Consider the following 16,591-nt stretch of genomic DNA (forward strand, 5'->3'; position numbering starts at 1 on the left):
TTTTATTGCCCTTGTAGGCAGACGAGCATACGGCCCACCTGATGGTGAGTGGTTATCGTCGCCCATGGACTTCAGCAATGCTAGGGGCAGAGCCAAGCCGCTGCCTACCGCTTAATACTCTCCACAAGCCTCGTTTGAAGAAGGACATGTCATAGCGCTCGGGAAACACCGTGGAGGGGAGCTCATTCCATAGCCGGATGGTACGTGGCAAAAAAGACCTCTGGAAACGCACTGTGGATGACCGCAGTGGCTCCAGGTAGTATGGATGAACTCTACTCCGGTGGCGGGCGGTGCGATGGTAAAAACGAGATGCCGGTATCATCTCGAACAATTCCTCAGAGCACTCCCCATGGAACATACGGTACAAAATACAGAGGGAACCGAAGTCCCTCCGCAGACCCAGAGGTTCCAAACGATCCGTGAGACCGGGATTATCGACAATCCGAACGGCGGCCCTCCTCTGTATGGAGTCAAATGGAAGAAGCTGGTATTTGGGAGCCCCGGCCCAGAGATGGGAGCAGTACTCCACGCGAGGCCGGACTTGTGCTTTATAAAGCAAAAGCCTTTGTCCAGGCGTGAAGTACCGCTTCGCTCTGTTGAGGACTCCCAGCATTTTGGACGCCAACTTGGCTTTGCCTTCCAAATGACTCCGAAACTGGACATCGCTCGAAATGTCAACCCCAAGTATCCCAATACTCTCGGAAGGTTGCAGGGATACTCCTTGGAATTGCGGCGCCATGACAAAAGGGTCCTTCTTCGCAGTGAACGCGCAAACTTGTGTCTTTAACGGGTTGAATTGAACCAAGTTCAATTCACCCCATTTGGAGACTCGCCCCAGAGAGTTCTCCACTTCAGACACAAGTTTTGATTGTCTCTCTTGCACCACGCTACGAGAGAGACTCTGATGGCCGATATATCGCGCATCCCCCGTGCTGTCATCCGCATAGCAATGCATGCCATCAATAGACAGCATGTCATTGATATACAGGATGAAAAGCGTGGGGGAGAGCACCGAACCTTGTGGAACGCCAGCGTTAATGGTCATGGTATCAGAACAGTCACCGTTTACAACGACCGTGATGCTCCGCCCATCCAAAAAGCTAGCGATCCACTTGCAGAGACCCTCGGGGATTCCGTAAGATGGTAGCTTCGACAGAAGTGCCCTATGCCAGACCCTGTCGAAGGCCTTCGCGATATCAAGGCTCACAGCAAGAGCCTCGCCCTTGCTCTCCAAGGCTTCAGCCCACCTGTGAGTAAGGTATACAAGAAGATCGCCAGCTGAGCGACCGTGACGGGAACCGTACTGTCGGTCACTGATCAGCTGGCGATCCTCCAGATACTTCAGGAGTTGTATATTAATTATTCGCTCCATCACCTTGGAAAGCAAGAAAGTTATCGCGATATGCCTATAGCTCGATGGGTCCAACCGGTCACCCTTCTTGGGGATAGGGTGGACGTGGGCAGTCTTCCATGAAGACGGAACCCTGTTAGTGCAATAAGAGAGGCGATACAAACGCGTTAGCGCAGGCGTCAGCTCAGGGGCGCACGTTTTCAGAACCACTGCAGGGATGCCGTCTGGCCCGCTCGACTTATGGACGTCCAGGAGTCGGAGTTCCCGCCTGACTGCACACTGTGTAAAGCAGATCTCCGGCAGGGAACTATCACACCGGAGGATGTTCGGTAGTGTGGCACCCCCGTCGTCCACAGTCGAGTTCGAGGCGAAGAGTTTGACCAGAAGGTCAGCCTTCTCTTTCGCACTATGGGCCAGACTGTCATCGGACTTGCGTAGTGGTGGGAGACTAGACCTGCAAAAGTTACCTTCTGCAGCTTTGGCGAGCGACCAAAAAGCACGGCTCCCAATGGGATAGCTCTTCAGTCGCTCGCCAATTCTAGCAACGTGCTCCGATTTCGCCCTGGCAATAACCTTCTTGTAGGACCTGGAAACGGCGTTATATTTCCGCCTTTCCTCTGAGATGTTAGGATCCCGACGTCTCCTAGCATCATCCCATGCAACGTATGCGGACCGTTTGAGGTGTGCAGCATCCCTGCTGGCATTGTTATACCAGGGTCTGCTGCGACCCCCAACGGGCACTTCAGAGGAGGGGATAAACAATTCCATCCCCTGGAGCACCACGTCTTTAAGACGGTCCGCACAGAAGTCAGGATCAGCAGAGGAAAAGCAGAACCGCCCCCATGGGTAGGATGCGTAAAACTCACGCAATCCATCCCAATCTGCTGACAAATACTGCCAAACTCTTCGATACCTGGTCGTCGTTCGACGACTAGGACGAGAGAGTGGTGTGGCAGCACGGATAAGGCAGTGATCAGACGATCCAAGTGGAGCGTCGACCACCACACTGTATCCGGCTGGATCGGTGGTCACCAGAAGGTCCAACAGAGAAGGCTCGTGCCCCTCAATATCTGGGACACGGGTGGGCTGTGTCACCAGCTGGGAGAGGCCGTAGGCCAAGGTGAAATCGTAGGCAGCCCGACCCGGGAGGTCAGTGGTTCTGGACCCCAACCACTCTTGGTGGTGAGCGTTAAAGTCTCCAAGAACCACCACCTCCGCAGATGGGTACTGCTCAAGCACGCGGTTAGTCCCCTCTTGCACATGCTCTGTCAGAGCTGAACCTGCATCACTGCTGTGGGACCTGTACAGGCACGCGTAGACTCGGGTACAGCCCCCGTGATCTACGCGCAGCCACAAGAGGGACAGGTCCCGTTGTTCGAGGCTTCGTAGACGGCGACAACAGACATCAGCCCGGACGAATACACACACCCCGGCTTTACGCAGGAAGTTGTGCTCCAATACGTAGCCGGGGTATTCAAGGTACGAAGTATCATCCGGAGCAGATATCTGCGTCTCCGTCAGAAAAAGGAGAGCAGGCTGCGCCGTCTCAAGATGGTGGTGTACGGCGTCGAGGTTGCTATGTAGACCCCTTACATTGCTGAAATCCACATTAAATGTGGAATGGGGAATCGCCGACAAAACCCTTTTCCTTTTTCGAACTTTCATTTCATAGTGTATAATCTATGGTATAAATAACGGTATATTAACGAAAAGGACTTTTTGGCGGGAACGCGTGGAGTGAAGTTGTGTGATTTGTTTTATTTTGTCTATTTAGTGTTTCTTCGGGTTTAAATGTGTAATAATGGTGGTTTATTAACCGTTTAATATCTGTGAAAGTGCACAAATGTGGGAAAATGAAACAAAGGCGCTGGACGTAACTTCTCGGGATCCTCCAAAAAGTCCACTGAAAAAATCTTAGTAAATGACCACCATTTTACTGAGATTAGATTTCATCTCATATCATCTCATTTAATTTCATCCCAGTTGATTAATGTCTCAAATTAATCATTTTCATTTCATTTCACTCCATAACATCATTTTTCATAAAATTAAGAATATACATTAAAATAAGACATGACTTAAAGGTCTCAGTTACCAGGTCATAAAATCTCTTAAAAAAAATATTAACGAAAGCCAAATGCAATTTTTAAAGAAAAAACAAGGAGAAACTTTTGTTTGATAGATACTCGTTTATTATATTATGCGTGTAGTCTATGGTTACTCGTAGGTCGTTAAGTACCAATGAAGTAGGAAACCTATTAAGTACACAATAAATTTTAATTCGCATCTTATTTTGCATTTCCTTCCTACTTTATTCTTTGATATTTTATTAAAATTCAGGTTTTTGTAATGGGAAACTTACGTTTAAGTCAAATAAAAGCTGTGAAAATTATTAGACTTTGACCTGATGTGGCATGCACGTTGTTATATCTACAGGTTCCCCTAACCACTTAATATCAGATCTTGTCTATTTAATAAAAAAACGAAATAAAATTTAGGCGCGTGAATAAACTAATTTTAATAAATAAATAAAAATATTATTATTAAATTATTGTGTATTAAATTATTATTATTATATATTGAATAAATGACTTTTGTCAGAACGACATTAATAATATTGTAAATGATAAAAGTGAACAATATGATTTCAAGCACGCGAGGCGCGGGCTCTCGTCCGTGACTGCGTCGGACTCACGCGACTCCTCTTCACTCTTCCACTTCCGATTGTTTTTAATCGGCATTGGCGATGAAAGTAAAATTTATAACATAGTTGCGTTACATATGGAGTGGAACTTTTTAGTTTTTCTATATCAAGAGGATAATGATATTATTATTCCATTTATTTTATTTCATAAATAGATATTTACGAGCTATGTGCTAAAGTTGTAGACTTACTACATTGACATAACAATTGAATAAGCCGAGCATAAGTCGTAACCTAGTTTTTTTTTTGTCTAGGTACGTTACAATCAAAAGTTATAAATTAATTTTTAAAATATGCACACATTTAAAACGCCTTAAACTAGCTAAGGTCAATAAATGTAAATTTATTTACATTTGTATCAGACTGTTACGAAACTAAATAAATCTCATCACTATTTATAAATTAAGTAATTTAAATAATATTAGCTTCTCGTTATCCTGTGTTTGTGCACGCGTATGATGACGGGTGATTCCGTAGGAATTTTTTTCTTTGACAGTATCTTTCGTTTCTTGGTAGGTTTTTTGTGGTAAGAATATCCTCCGAGCGCTGTAGGCTGAGCGTACAATATCGTTGGAGACGACTCTTGGCTTGAATCATATGAATTGTGATGAGATTTTAGGTACGAGTATGGAACGGATGATGAATATAAACGTCCAAGGTCCGTCTCAGCAGAGAGCGTAGATTCAGCGTAAGTGGGATATTCGTAAGGACGCGAACGTGGGTACTCTCTATAAGAGTAAGATGTTCGTGGGTATTCCACGAAAGATGGTCTTGTGTGTGTAGGAAGGTAGGACTTGGAGAAGTCTGGTGACGTAAGGGACGAGAAGTCAGACGAAGAGAACGTGTTCCCATAGAATGAATTTCCCTGAGATGGTCTGTTGTATTGAGACGAGGAGAACGAAGGTGTACTGTAATGAGTATGGTAGCTCGGCTTGGAGTAAGCCGAATGATGTTTGGACGCGGAGTGATGCAGGTCTCTGTTGGGTGCTGAGAGAGGCGACGGAGACAACACGTGAAGGACCGGCATCGGCGGGTGCAGTGGAATGGCGGCGAAGACATATGGCTCGTATTCTTGGGAGAAGTCCTTGGCGTAAACACCATAATTACTGCGTTTCTGGATCAAATCTTGAAGCGGCTCGCAGCGCGCCCAGCCGCAAGCGAGCAGTAACCACGGGATCTGTAAGGATAAGTGTGCCATTTACAAATCATTTATCTTCTTGAATTTAACCAAGCCTTTGTACATTTACTGAAACCCACCGGGTACTTCGAAGTCCATCTAATTAATGCATATTTACTTGCATTGTTTTTTTAAACAGATATCCTAGTTTATCTTCCCAAATTTGAATTTAGTAATGACTATTTATAAGATCGCCTTCATAATTACAGTTAATTTTTCTAAGTATTTAATAGTAACTTACAATGTTGTCCATGTCTGTGGTCCGGCCGGCTGATCGACCTGAAGGCAACTGTGCCAGCAACGAGTGTGTATCGCGTATCCACATTTCAGTTACAGTACAGAGCTTAGTGCATAGCTGCATGGAGGAAATAGTAAGTGTGACAGTGTATTGTTTTACTGTGCTCTCGTGTCTGTGTATAATCTATAGTAATAGAAAAACACAAATAAACTTAGATCGGTTGGTAAAACTTAATGAAATATCTATGTTTGCATCAATCTTTTGAAATGTTTGTTAGATGATACTCTCATATTTTGTACCCAATTTAGAACTCTCTTATTTGAATCTGTATTTGAAGTCAGTTAAAAATGGTGTAACCTAGATTTGTAGTTTAAATTATTTGTAATAGATTCTATTTTGTTCATTCTTTAAGTGTTTATCTAAGATGACCCGCCTGTTCTTAGGCGGTTTCAGCAGCCCATAGCAGCATCAATGCCTCCGCTCACTTTGAGATATTCTAAGTCTTCAGTTACGGTACAATGGCTATATCGCTTCTAGAAATTTTGTTGTAGCTTCTCTTTATAGTTCCAGATACCAATGTTTACATTTAAATGCATGAAGTTGACAGCGCTGTAGTTAGTTTCCTTCCTCATGCTCGTGCTGGAAGGCGGAATGACGTAAAAACAACAAATCAAATCGTAAATTGTCCGGTTTTATAAAATAATGTTCTCTCATTACCAGCGGAAACGTTTTGAACCATTTAGTTGTGGATGGATATCTGAACCCATTTAAAATGAATACTCGTATTTCCGTATAAAAATAAAAATGTCTAACGAAGGCAGAAGACGATGCATAGCGCTCAGTGAGTGATCGACATCGCTCATTTAGATCATCTATGGCTGATGCTGAGTGCTCTCCTAACACGTTGTTTGAAGGGGACGCTACGGCTACTCCCGTGGCGCTATGGTGATATGGTAATGAGTTGATGGGGCTTATCACAAAAAATACCTTAGAGCACCAAATGGGAGAATCCCTCAATTTCCCTTGAGTAGACTGTGTGACTTACACAGAACGAACCGAGGGTCGGAGGTTCCATGTGCGCCTTAGAATAGAGTAATCCGTACGACCCTCTTCTGTATTAACCTGTTTCTGCAATAGATGTACTAGAGGGTCCTGGTCCAGGGATGAGAGTAGTACTCCATGCATTTCCGAACCTGTGCCTTGCTTTCTTACTTTCGCTCTCTTGACAACTTCCAACATTTTAAAAGTCAAGTTGGTTTTCCTTCCAAATGACTTCGATACTGAGCACCGCTCGAAAGAGTGCGCCGGGTGTGGCGGTCTCTAATTAACGGAGCCACTCGGCGACTCCCACACACTGAACCCGGGGGATCGAGCCCCGCTCGGAACAGAACCGGGAGAAGTATGTAGTTGAAAAGTGACGTTAGCAGTGATGCATTATTAGGTGTTAGCGTTAATGAACTGAATCGAAGTTTCTACAATAACATATTACGTACAATAGAATATATTAATATAAGTAGCGTGCAGTTCCGAGTGTTATGTTTGTTATCAATCAAATGTTGAGCACGTTGAGTGCACATCCGTTTTTTCGTCGTAGATGGGTGGACGACGGACGTGCTTCCTATTCACAGGCGGGTACTCTTGAGGAAAGTAATCATGGATTATGATTTTTTTTTTATTGCTTAGATGGATGGACGAGCTCACAGTCCGCCTGATGTTATCGGTGGTTATCGGAGTCCATAGACATCTACAACGTAAATGCGCCACCCACCTTGAGATATAAGTTCTAAGGTCTCAAGTATAGTTACAATATGACAATTAGTTCCGTTTCGTACTATCCTACACCGGTTATGTCCCTTTTACGCGTACGAGTATGTCCGGGGCTTTATTTGGTCAGTCCAGCCCATGGGAAATTATCTAGGAGATCGACAACCATTAACTCGGCCCTAGATGACAAACCTATTTAAAGAGTTCTCTCCACGTCCTGTGACTGCAGACGCACTAGACGCACCACTAATTATTCAGCAGGTCCGGAGCCGACACGACAATAGCCACCTGGAGACGGGAGCTCGAAGTTTCATTAGACAGACGACTATCCGGCATCACCCTTGAGGGAATATTATTAAACAATTTAATCCTCTTCCGCTTGTAGAAGTTACCAGCTGGTTGTACTAGTGGTAGGACCTCTTTTGAGTCCGCACGGGTAGGTACCACCACCCTGCCTATTTCAGCCGTGAAGGAGTAATGCGTTTCGGCTTGAAGGGTGGGGCATCCGTTGTAACTATACTGAAACCTTAGAACTCATATCTAAAGGTGGGCGGCGGCACTTATGTTGTAGATGTCTATGGACTCCAGTATCCACTTAACACCAGGTGGGCTGTGAGCTCGTCCACACATCTAAGCAATAAATAAAAAAAAGGTATCCGCTATTTCGGCGCAAAGACTGCTTCTTCCCTGTGTGTTACTGCGTTTACGTTGATGACTCCACAAACGCCAAACGGTTACCCGTCTATTATAGAGAACTTTATATACTTAGTCAAAGATGTGACTTGCAAGTTTTGCTTGGAAAAATGTTTGAGTCCCCATTCCAAATACATTACATTCACGACGTTGCTAACACGATTTTTTTTTAAGCTTGGAATCCATTTACCGATACCCGATCGAGGGGGTAACAGACCGAGCTATGTCGGACTCCGGCGCCTCCAGAAAATAAGAGGGAGAAGAGGAAGACCGGGGTCCTCCTCAGCGTGTCGTCAGCATAGCAGACTACGTCGACGCCACGCAGGCTTGCACCGCGCAGGACCCAGTCGAAACCGATGTCTCACAGGAGTGGTCCCAGTACTGACCCCTGTGGGACCCCACACGACACCGCTTTCTGTCCCCACCCCCTCCTCTCAGGGTGCAGAGACTAGTGGGGACGCGGTGAAACCGGAGCGACTCCACGGTCGTGCTCCAGGGGATCGTGTTGAAGGCTTTGGCTATATCAAATCAAATCAAATCAATCATCGACACAGCCAACAAAACGCCCCTCCCGGAGAGGTGGCGGACGCGCAAGACTGCGTCCATGGTGGAGAGACCCCTCCGGAAACCGTATTGATTAGGAGCCAGGTCAGGCCCAACGCTTACGGCGTGCTGGACGAGGCGACGATGCGCTCGAGGATCTTAGCAGCCTCGTCCAGCACGACGATTGGGCGGTACCCGCTTGGCTCGTGACGTGGCCGGCCTTCCTTAGAAGCTAACAGGAGCCCTAGCAAGAGCCGTGTTTCGCAGAATCTACTACCGGATCGGAAACGCGACCCACTTAACCAAAAACATACTTTATTATTTTTTAAATTTTTTACAAATTCCAAAACATTACTTTTTAAGTTTAAAATATTCAATAGTTATTCAATATTGGTTTGAAGTATATTCTTGGTCCATTATATTACGGTAAGCTATTTTACATATTTCATCGAATAATATGGGCTAAGATTTGTTTATAAAATACATTTGGAAACGTGTTATGACGTTAATAAATAAACATTAGTAAGAGTCACAGTAACACGGCGAGGTTGTGAAAGACAGCTCGTCGGCGGAGCGGTTTCCTGCGAACTTGTACTAAATCCATGCATCTCCTTAATTTATTGTTGCAACTTTAACATTTCGCTGTCACTTTATTAATCTTGCATTTCTATTTTTGCATCGGAGTTGCGTGATTATTGGGTTGTTGCGACTTTTTTCAAATTAATTTGGATTTTTGAGAATATCTAATTCTACGGAGGCCGACCTGGACGTGGTGCAGGAATTTGTGTACTTGGGGTCATTAATATCCAGTGACGGTGATTGTGACAGGGAGGTGGTCAGGAGGGTCCAGATGTCAAAATCAGCCGTGAAGCGATTGGAGAAGATTAGGAGAAATCGCAGCATAAACAAAAAACTAAGATAAAGCTCATGAGAACCCTTATCTTCTCCATATTCTTGTACGCTTCTGAGACGTGGACCCTCAAGGGCCGTACCCGATCGAGAATTGACGCATTTGAAATGTGGTGTTGGCGCAAAATGTTGGGCGTATCATGGACGGAGCGCCGAACAAATGTGTCAATTCTCGAGGAGCTAAACGTCAAGACCCGTCCATCTACAATCTGTATGCAGCGTCTCCTCAAGTACTTCGGACACGTGGCCCGACAAAATCCTGAGAACTTGGAAAAATTAATAGATTTAGGTCACGTGGAAGGAAAGAGAAGTCGAGGAAGATTGCCAACCAGGTGGACGGACATTATCAAGGAGGCCACAAACACCAGCGTCCCGGGCGCCATTAAACAGGCCGAATGCAGGCAGCATTGGAGGAAGCTTGTGCAAAAACTGGACCAAGGTGGTCACGTCCCTCAGTAATGAGGAAACGACAGAGAAGAAGAAGAAGAAGAAGAAGAAGAATATGATGATGCAATAGTATGATATACACTAATTTCTAAATACATATTATGTATATCAATATTTTTTCCTAGCAGGATACATCATTTATTTTGAATGTGTCATTATAACTTATATGCGATTGATTGCGTGAAAGACGATATGTGTAAGAGTGGAGTGAACGAAGAAATGGTATATGATAGAGTATGGAAGAAGAAAACATGTTGCGCCGATCCCAGGTGACTAGGAGAAGGGCAGGAGAATGATGATGATGTAATTATAATTTATTTTATTATCTGAGAAATTTTATGATATAATTTCATGATGGTTTCGACAGCCTTCCTATAAACGCATTAGTGGAGATGAATACATTATTTATGAAGACATTTAACCTTGTTTTCCGAATTTTGAATACGTCGTTCGCCTCCAAGAGGTCTGTTACCAAATTTTCATAAAAATTTAATTATATGAATGAAGGCTTTGAGTGTTCTATAAAATATTGTTTATCTAATCAGATTAAATTCTTAATTTAGTTGACAGTTCACACGCCATAATGTTCTTGGTTACAAACAAACGGGGAAGGGGGTATGTAATGATCAGCAATTAAAAAAACTGTAAACTTCTAAGGACCTTTGAATGAGAATGAGGTTCTCAGTTAGTTAAAACAGAAATATATTTGCATCTCATTTTGTTAAATCTTTCTTCTTTAGTACATACTTGAGACCGTCCAGTTGAACCTTTTCGAATAATTCACAGGGAGATGATCATTTTAATTGAAGATTACAGGGAATAAAATAGTAATTTCAATAATTAGTTTGGTATTTATTAAATACTTATAAATTTACAGTACAAAACCAATTTCCAGGGAATTTTGAGATATTTTCGTTTTTCACCTTTGGTGTTCGTATACACCAATGATCTTTACATACTCGTATCTAAATTGTACTGTTTTTATTTATTTAAACTCTTGAATCTGTTTTATACCTAAGTATCAAACAAACTAAACGAGTATTTTCAATCTGAGACTGCTCCGTCTGTTATTTCAAACTGCCTTCAACAACTTGTAAATCTTAAAATAAATATTGTTTGAAAATAAAACCATCAAGTAAAAGTTTAACAGTGTATTTCAATAGTTAAATAAACAAAACAAAACAAAAACAATGTGTACGTCATGTACTTGAATATATTAATATTTCTATAGATTTGGTTAAAGCATCACGCGCTGAGATCACCAGAGGGCGGGGGCGTACGCCAGGGGGTGAGCGACCGGCACGGGGTGGGGCACTGGGATGGGTTGCGGGACAGCTACTACCTTCTTCACGACCACCTACAATAGTAAGCAAGATAATTCACGAAATATTTAATATTATTCAATCAAAATAATCGAGTGTCAACTGACCTTTGGTACTTCAACTTTCTTAACGACCACGGTGGGGGCTGCGACCACAGGAGCGTGGAGGAGGGGGGCGCCGGGGATCAGACCTCCGTAGCCGTACCCGGCTCCGTACCCGTAGCCGAGACCGCCGTACCCGAGTCCGCCGTAACCGAGTCCGCCATAACCGAGTCCACCATAACCGAGTCCGCCATAGCCAAGTCCGTGACCGTAGAGTCCTGCGCCGTAGAGTCCAGGGTACCCGAGTCCATAGCCGAGGCCGAGTCCGGTGCCTAGTCCGCCGTATCCACGTTTCTCCCTCTTGTTTTCACTCTCAGAGGGAGCAGGGTCGGCCAGGACGGCGGCGGCGAGGAGGACTACGCACAACTAGAAAGACCAATCGTCAATTAATAAATGAGATCAAAGCACGGCGGAAGTTTAAGTAATTTTCGAATACTTACGAAGGTTTTCATTTTGAATGTTGAATGATAGTTGGTGAGATGACTCGAAGGTACTGATGCTCCTCGGAGTCCGCAGATGGGGTTTTATAGGCGGCTCGCCGGCCGGGGCCACGGAATTTTGCAAAGCCTTCTTGATCGCCTGGTTGCGTAAAGTATAACATTATTAATTATTTATATGTTTCTATCGAGATGCGACATCGGTTTTTTGAATAATCTTATAATGATTTTATGCAATGCCACGTTAGTAGTATATTTTTAGGGGGCAACAGTAGCAAGCTTACTTTTATTTGTACTGGTTCTGGTCTCATATTGCCTGCTCTCGTGCCAATTTCTGCCACGAAGCAGTCACGAGCTACACTCAACTGCAGAAATAAAACAAGTTCTTGCGTGTCTGACCATTAAATGTATTGTAAAAATTTAATAAAAACACACACAGGCACAATAAGTATATGAATACGTAGTTGTTGAACGGTTTTTGGTATCTCGTTGAATTGGCGCACGTGGCCCTTAATAGAGCCATTTTTTGAGTCGCCGGCAATGCAAGCATGACCGCTTTTACCAATGTCGACATCATTTGTTTGCGGATGATATAAAAAATGTCCAGGGTTGTAAATAGCCCGTCTTATGTGACAGTCCTGCAGAAGGACATCGACCGTCTCGATCCTAGCTTACTGCACTGCTTACGTAGCAGTATGGTCCTTAGTGCGGCCAAATGATATTCATTTCATTTCTGGAAAATGGCCAGAAGCGCTTTCTCTTGTAATGATGCTAGAACTATTCAGAGTTACCCTGCGAGGATAAAGTATTTTCACATGGGCTTTCTTTCGTATTGAAGATGCACGCTCGATCCATTGTTCCTGTAGAAACTTGCTAATAGAGAATATAGTGTCCCCGAATTTCTTCTGAATTTCAGCCCACTGAGTTTCTCGCCGGATCTTCTCAGTGGGTTCGCTTTTCCGAAACGGTGGCAGATTCTGCGAAGCATTGCTCTTGCTAGGGTCAGTGTTAGTGACGTCCACAGGTTAGAGCCTCGTGAGATCACCTACTCGCCCGGTGAATCTAGTATGACCCCTCGAGGTATAGGTAGGAAAAAAAAATCAATGTGCAGTTGACGACATCAACTAAGGGCTCCGAGCTTGAGGAAGTTCAAGGGTCATACATCCAACCTCGGAGGAATGTACTTCTTAATAGACTAGTTGGGGGAGCTAAATAATTTGCACAGCAAGTATTCTCGGGACCGTTTTTCAGGCCCTGTTGATTATTTTGGACGAGATGTCTAAATCCTTGACCTTATTTAATCTTATTTTTTACTGCCTATTTCTGCCGTGAAGCAGTAATTCGATTCGGTTTGAAGGGCGGGGCAGCCGTTGTAACTATACTTGAGACCTTAGAACTTATATCTCAAGGTGGGTGGCGCATTTACGTCGTAGATGTCTATGGGCTCCAGTAACCACTTAACACCAGGTGGGCTGTGAAATCGTCCACCCATCTAAGCAATAAAAAAAAGAATATTTTTTTTATAAAATATTTGTAATAATGCAATTTTTTTATAGAATGTAACAACGGGCTTCTTTCACGAGGGCGTAATTGTGTTCGCGCTTGGTGTGGGTTTAGTGCATGTGCTACTTGTCATGTATTATGTTATAATTAAAACAATTTCTACTTATTAAATGTGTGTGGATGTGTAAGGTGTTGGTACCCAATAAATAAATAGTGTTCACAGATCACTAAGGTGAACTCTTCAATACTACACGGACGTATTCTTAACTTTCTGATTGAGAAGCTTACGTTACAATTTATGGGACAGATATCATTGTCCTGCTTATGGATTCAATTCCTTAATGAAAATTTCCATATAAAAACTACTTGTAATTGTCAATGTGCTTAGTGTAGCTTCTCTGTACCTCGTGCCGTAACGCTGACAGCAGTATTCCTACCCTTGTTCTTAACGGCTTTAGTTACCAAAACCTCTACAAGATATAAATATGACTTGTGTACTTGGGATTGTTCACGATGAGCAGTATGAGAGCAATACTAAGATTAGAATTTCTTGAGGTTTTCGAGTATAAATCCATAATTATATAAGTTCATTATTTTCCGTATAAGACCAGCTCACGCTTGAATGAGTCCATAGACTTCACCACCGCACGTGAGTGTCGCCCCATCCTCGCGAGACATTCTTAATTTTCTTTTAATATATTTTCATTAATCATCATTAATATTAAATTGATTATCAGTTGCGTTAAGCCGGCTAGTGTGTCGTGCCGCTGATAGAATGTCATCCTGATCGTGGTCGAGCGGACCATTCAGCTTTGAAGTGGCGTTGAGTTTACCATGAATACATTTGATTTAAGCTTATAGATTAAGGTTAAAGGCAGCGGCAGAATAACAGCGATAGTTTCAGCTATCACAAAGTTGAGCCGTGGCCTTTTTATCTCCACTGTGTTAGTATAATATATTGTAATATTGTTCAGAATTAGAATTTTTATGTCATTTTAATTGAAAAGTTCTTTGTATTTGTATTCTGGAGTAAATAAATGCAATTATTATTATTTGTTCTTTGCTCTATGAATGAATGATTAATTATTACTAGAGGAATTGTAAGTTTGTACACTATTATGATTGTATTTTATACTTCTATAATCACAAATTTCGCCAAGACTACACTATAAAAAATATTAACAAATACAAAAAATATTAAATTTATTCTCAATTTGACAACAGACGTCAAGAACAAAAGTTTGATATAGTATGCATGCGTGTGTGCGTCAAATACATGGTATGTAGTGTGTGTAATATTTTCTTTATTGATTTAATGTATCTTTTATGCCTTATTTAAAAAAAATATTAGCATTGTGCACTTCTTCTCTATATGCCTATATGCTCTATAAGTGTGGAAAATTTCATACTCCTCCGTCCGCGCAATTTTCGTCAAAAGGGATACAAAGTTTTTGCTTCACGTAATAATATATAGATAAAAACATTACTGTATCAACTTGGGATAGTAAAATTTTATGCTAAATTTGGTGTTGCCCCAATCGCACTCTCTCGGCGAACGACCATTAAATTATTATGTGTAACGATGCTCATTTCATTTATTAAAACAAGCAAAGGTAAGCTTTTATCCAATAAAATCTAGTATAATTCGAATGCATGAGTCGTGGGCACCAGATAGTCTGCAAAATTCTTATTTATGATTATTATTTGTGGAATAAACAATCAAACCCTTGTAAGATATTACTTTAGTTTTAAATGAATGCAGCAACTATCTGTCAATGTGGGCGAATCATCCTCAGTAGTCGTCAACGGTAGTCGCCCTGGCACTGAAATATCTCGGAGTTCGCGATTCCGATCTGGTAGTAGATTCATTCGCGAAGCATTTGCTCTGGAGTGGTTAGGTCTCCTTCGGAGGCGCTCGGGCAGCTATTAGCAAATCCCACCCCTCCTGGCTGAGCCTTTGCTCGCCCATCTGTCCTGTTGAAACTGGAAAGGCCTCCGAGCCACCAGTAATCCTTCAATCATAAAAAAAAACAACTTGGGTCCAGACACATCGTCGCGTCGGGGAGATCATTGTCATGCATAACGTTCTGACCGTAGTATAATTGTTAATCGACTGATATTTAGGTATGCATCTCGTGATCCAAATAGTGACTGCTATAGTGAAAACCTGACGTGAGTCCGCGCGGGTGGGTACCACCACCCTGCCTATTTCTGCCGTGAAGCAGTAATGCGTTTCGGTTTGAAGGGTGGGGCAGCCGTTGTAACTATTCTTGAGACCTTAGAACTTATATCTCAAGGTGGGTGGCGGTATTTACGTTATAGATGTCTATGGGCTCCGGTAACCACTTAACACAAGGTGGGCCGTGAGCTCGTCCACCCATCTAAGAAAGAAAAAATGCGTGGCACTCGGGAACTGCCGCGGTAAAGTTATTGCATAGCATTTTTTATCAACTTTTGCAATTATAATTAGATAATGATAATTCAATATCAAAACACTAATAAAACAAGACCACGCTATATTAAACATTAATAAAAGTAAAACCTTAACTATCTCCTTCACACTCATAAGCTAGACCGCGCGAGAGCGAGATGGGCAGACTTTTCATGATGCGCATGCAGTGTGACGTCACGCCACGCGCTTATTCACAAACACTACACAAGCGCAACGTGTGAATGTGTTGAACGAAAGCTACATGGTAGGCGGAGTGCAATAGCTTAAAAAAGGTAGGTGAGAAAGGCAACTGACTGCTGACCCTCCCTACCAACCTGTTCTCGAGACAAGACTTAGTCAGTCGGTGGAGTTTTTTTTATTACTCTTATAGGCAGACGATCATACGGCCCACCTGATGGTGAGTAGTTATCGTTACCCATGGACTTCAGCAATGCCATGGGCAGAGCCAAGCCGCTGTCTACCGCTTAATACTCTCCGCAAGCCTCGTTTGAAGAAGGATATGTCATAGCGCTCGGGAAACACCGTGGAGGGGAGCTCATCCCAAAGCCGGATGGTACGTGGCAAAAAAGACCTCTGGAAACGCACTGTCGATGAACGCAGCGGTTCCAGATAATATGGATGAACTCTGCTCCTATGGTGGGAGGTGCGATGATAAAAAGAAGATGAGGGGATCATTTCAAACAATTCCTCAGAGCACCCATGGAACACACGGTATAAAATACAGAGGGAACCGAAGTCCCTCCGTAAACCCGGAGATTCTAAACAATCCGTGAGAATGGGATTATCGACAATCCGAAATCAATAGGTAGATGAGTGTGCAGCCCAACTGATGGTGAGTGGTTAATGTCGTATGTGAACGTAAGCAAGTCTAAGACGCTGCTAAGCCGGTGTCTCTCGCGGACAGACACGAATGAATTTAGCTCGTCAGACAGTATTGTTACGTCACACCA

The 16,591-nt window shown here is 43.1% G+C and overlaps 2 protein-coding genes across 3 annotated transcripts; both read right to left on the bottom strand.

Annotated features, from left to right (window-relative positions):
• Positions 1 to 4,176: 4,176 nt before the first annotated feature.
• LOC114250067 (uncharacterized) lies at positions 4,177 to 5,553 on the bottom strand. The gene is made up of 2 exons (XM_028183804.2): positions 5,474 to 5,553; positions 4,177 to 5,232 (listed from the first exon to the last, which is right to left on the bottom strand). The coding sequence occupies exons 1-2, from the start codon at positions 5,483 to 5,485 to the stop codon at positions 4,477 to 4,479; spliced, it is 768 nt and encodes a 255-aa protein (XP_028039605.2). The 5' UTR covers positions 5,486 to 5,553; the 3' UTR covers positions 4,177 to 4,476.
• Positions 5,554 to 10,962: 5,409 nt separating this feature from the next.
• Positions 10,963 to 11,877, bottom strand: CPG25 (cuticular protein glycine-rich 25). Of its 2 annotated transcripts, none has more exons than XM_028183835.2 (3): positions 11,690 to 11,877; positions 11,256 to 11,615; positions 10,963 to 11,171 (listed from the first exon to the last, which is right to left on the bottom strand). In XM_028183835.2, the coding sequence occupies exons 1-3, from the start codon at positions 11,699 to 11,701 to the stop codon at positions 11,085 to 11,087; spliced, it is 459 nt and encodes a 152-aa protein (XP_028039636.2). In that variant the 5' UTR covers positions 11,702 to 11,877; the 3' UTR covers positions 10,963 to 11,084. The 2 variants fall into 2 exon arrangements, with proteins under 2 accessions (XP_028039636.2, XP_089590969.1); XM_089734843.1 differs by having other exon boundaries at positions 10,963 to 11,183.
• Positions 11,878 to 16,591: the final 4,714 nt, after the last annotated feature.

Source organism: Bombyx mandarina, chromosome 18 (assembly GCF_030267445.1).
Source record: "Bombyx mandarina strain Sakado chromosome 18, ASM3026744v2".
In the NCBI taxonomy this organism is placed as follows: Eukaryota; Metazoa; Arthropoda; class Insecta; order Lepidoptera; family Bombycidae; genus Bombyx; species Bombyx mandarina.

Bases quoted from the DNA above. Each gene is read 5' to 3' on its own strand.
- CPG25 (XM_089734843.1), bottom strand. The intron at 11,184-11,255 runs GTCAGTTGACAC...TTACTATTGTAG, and splicing joins AGAAAGTTGAAGTACCAAAG to GTGGTCGTGAAGAAGGTAGT.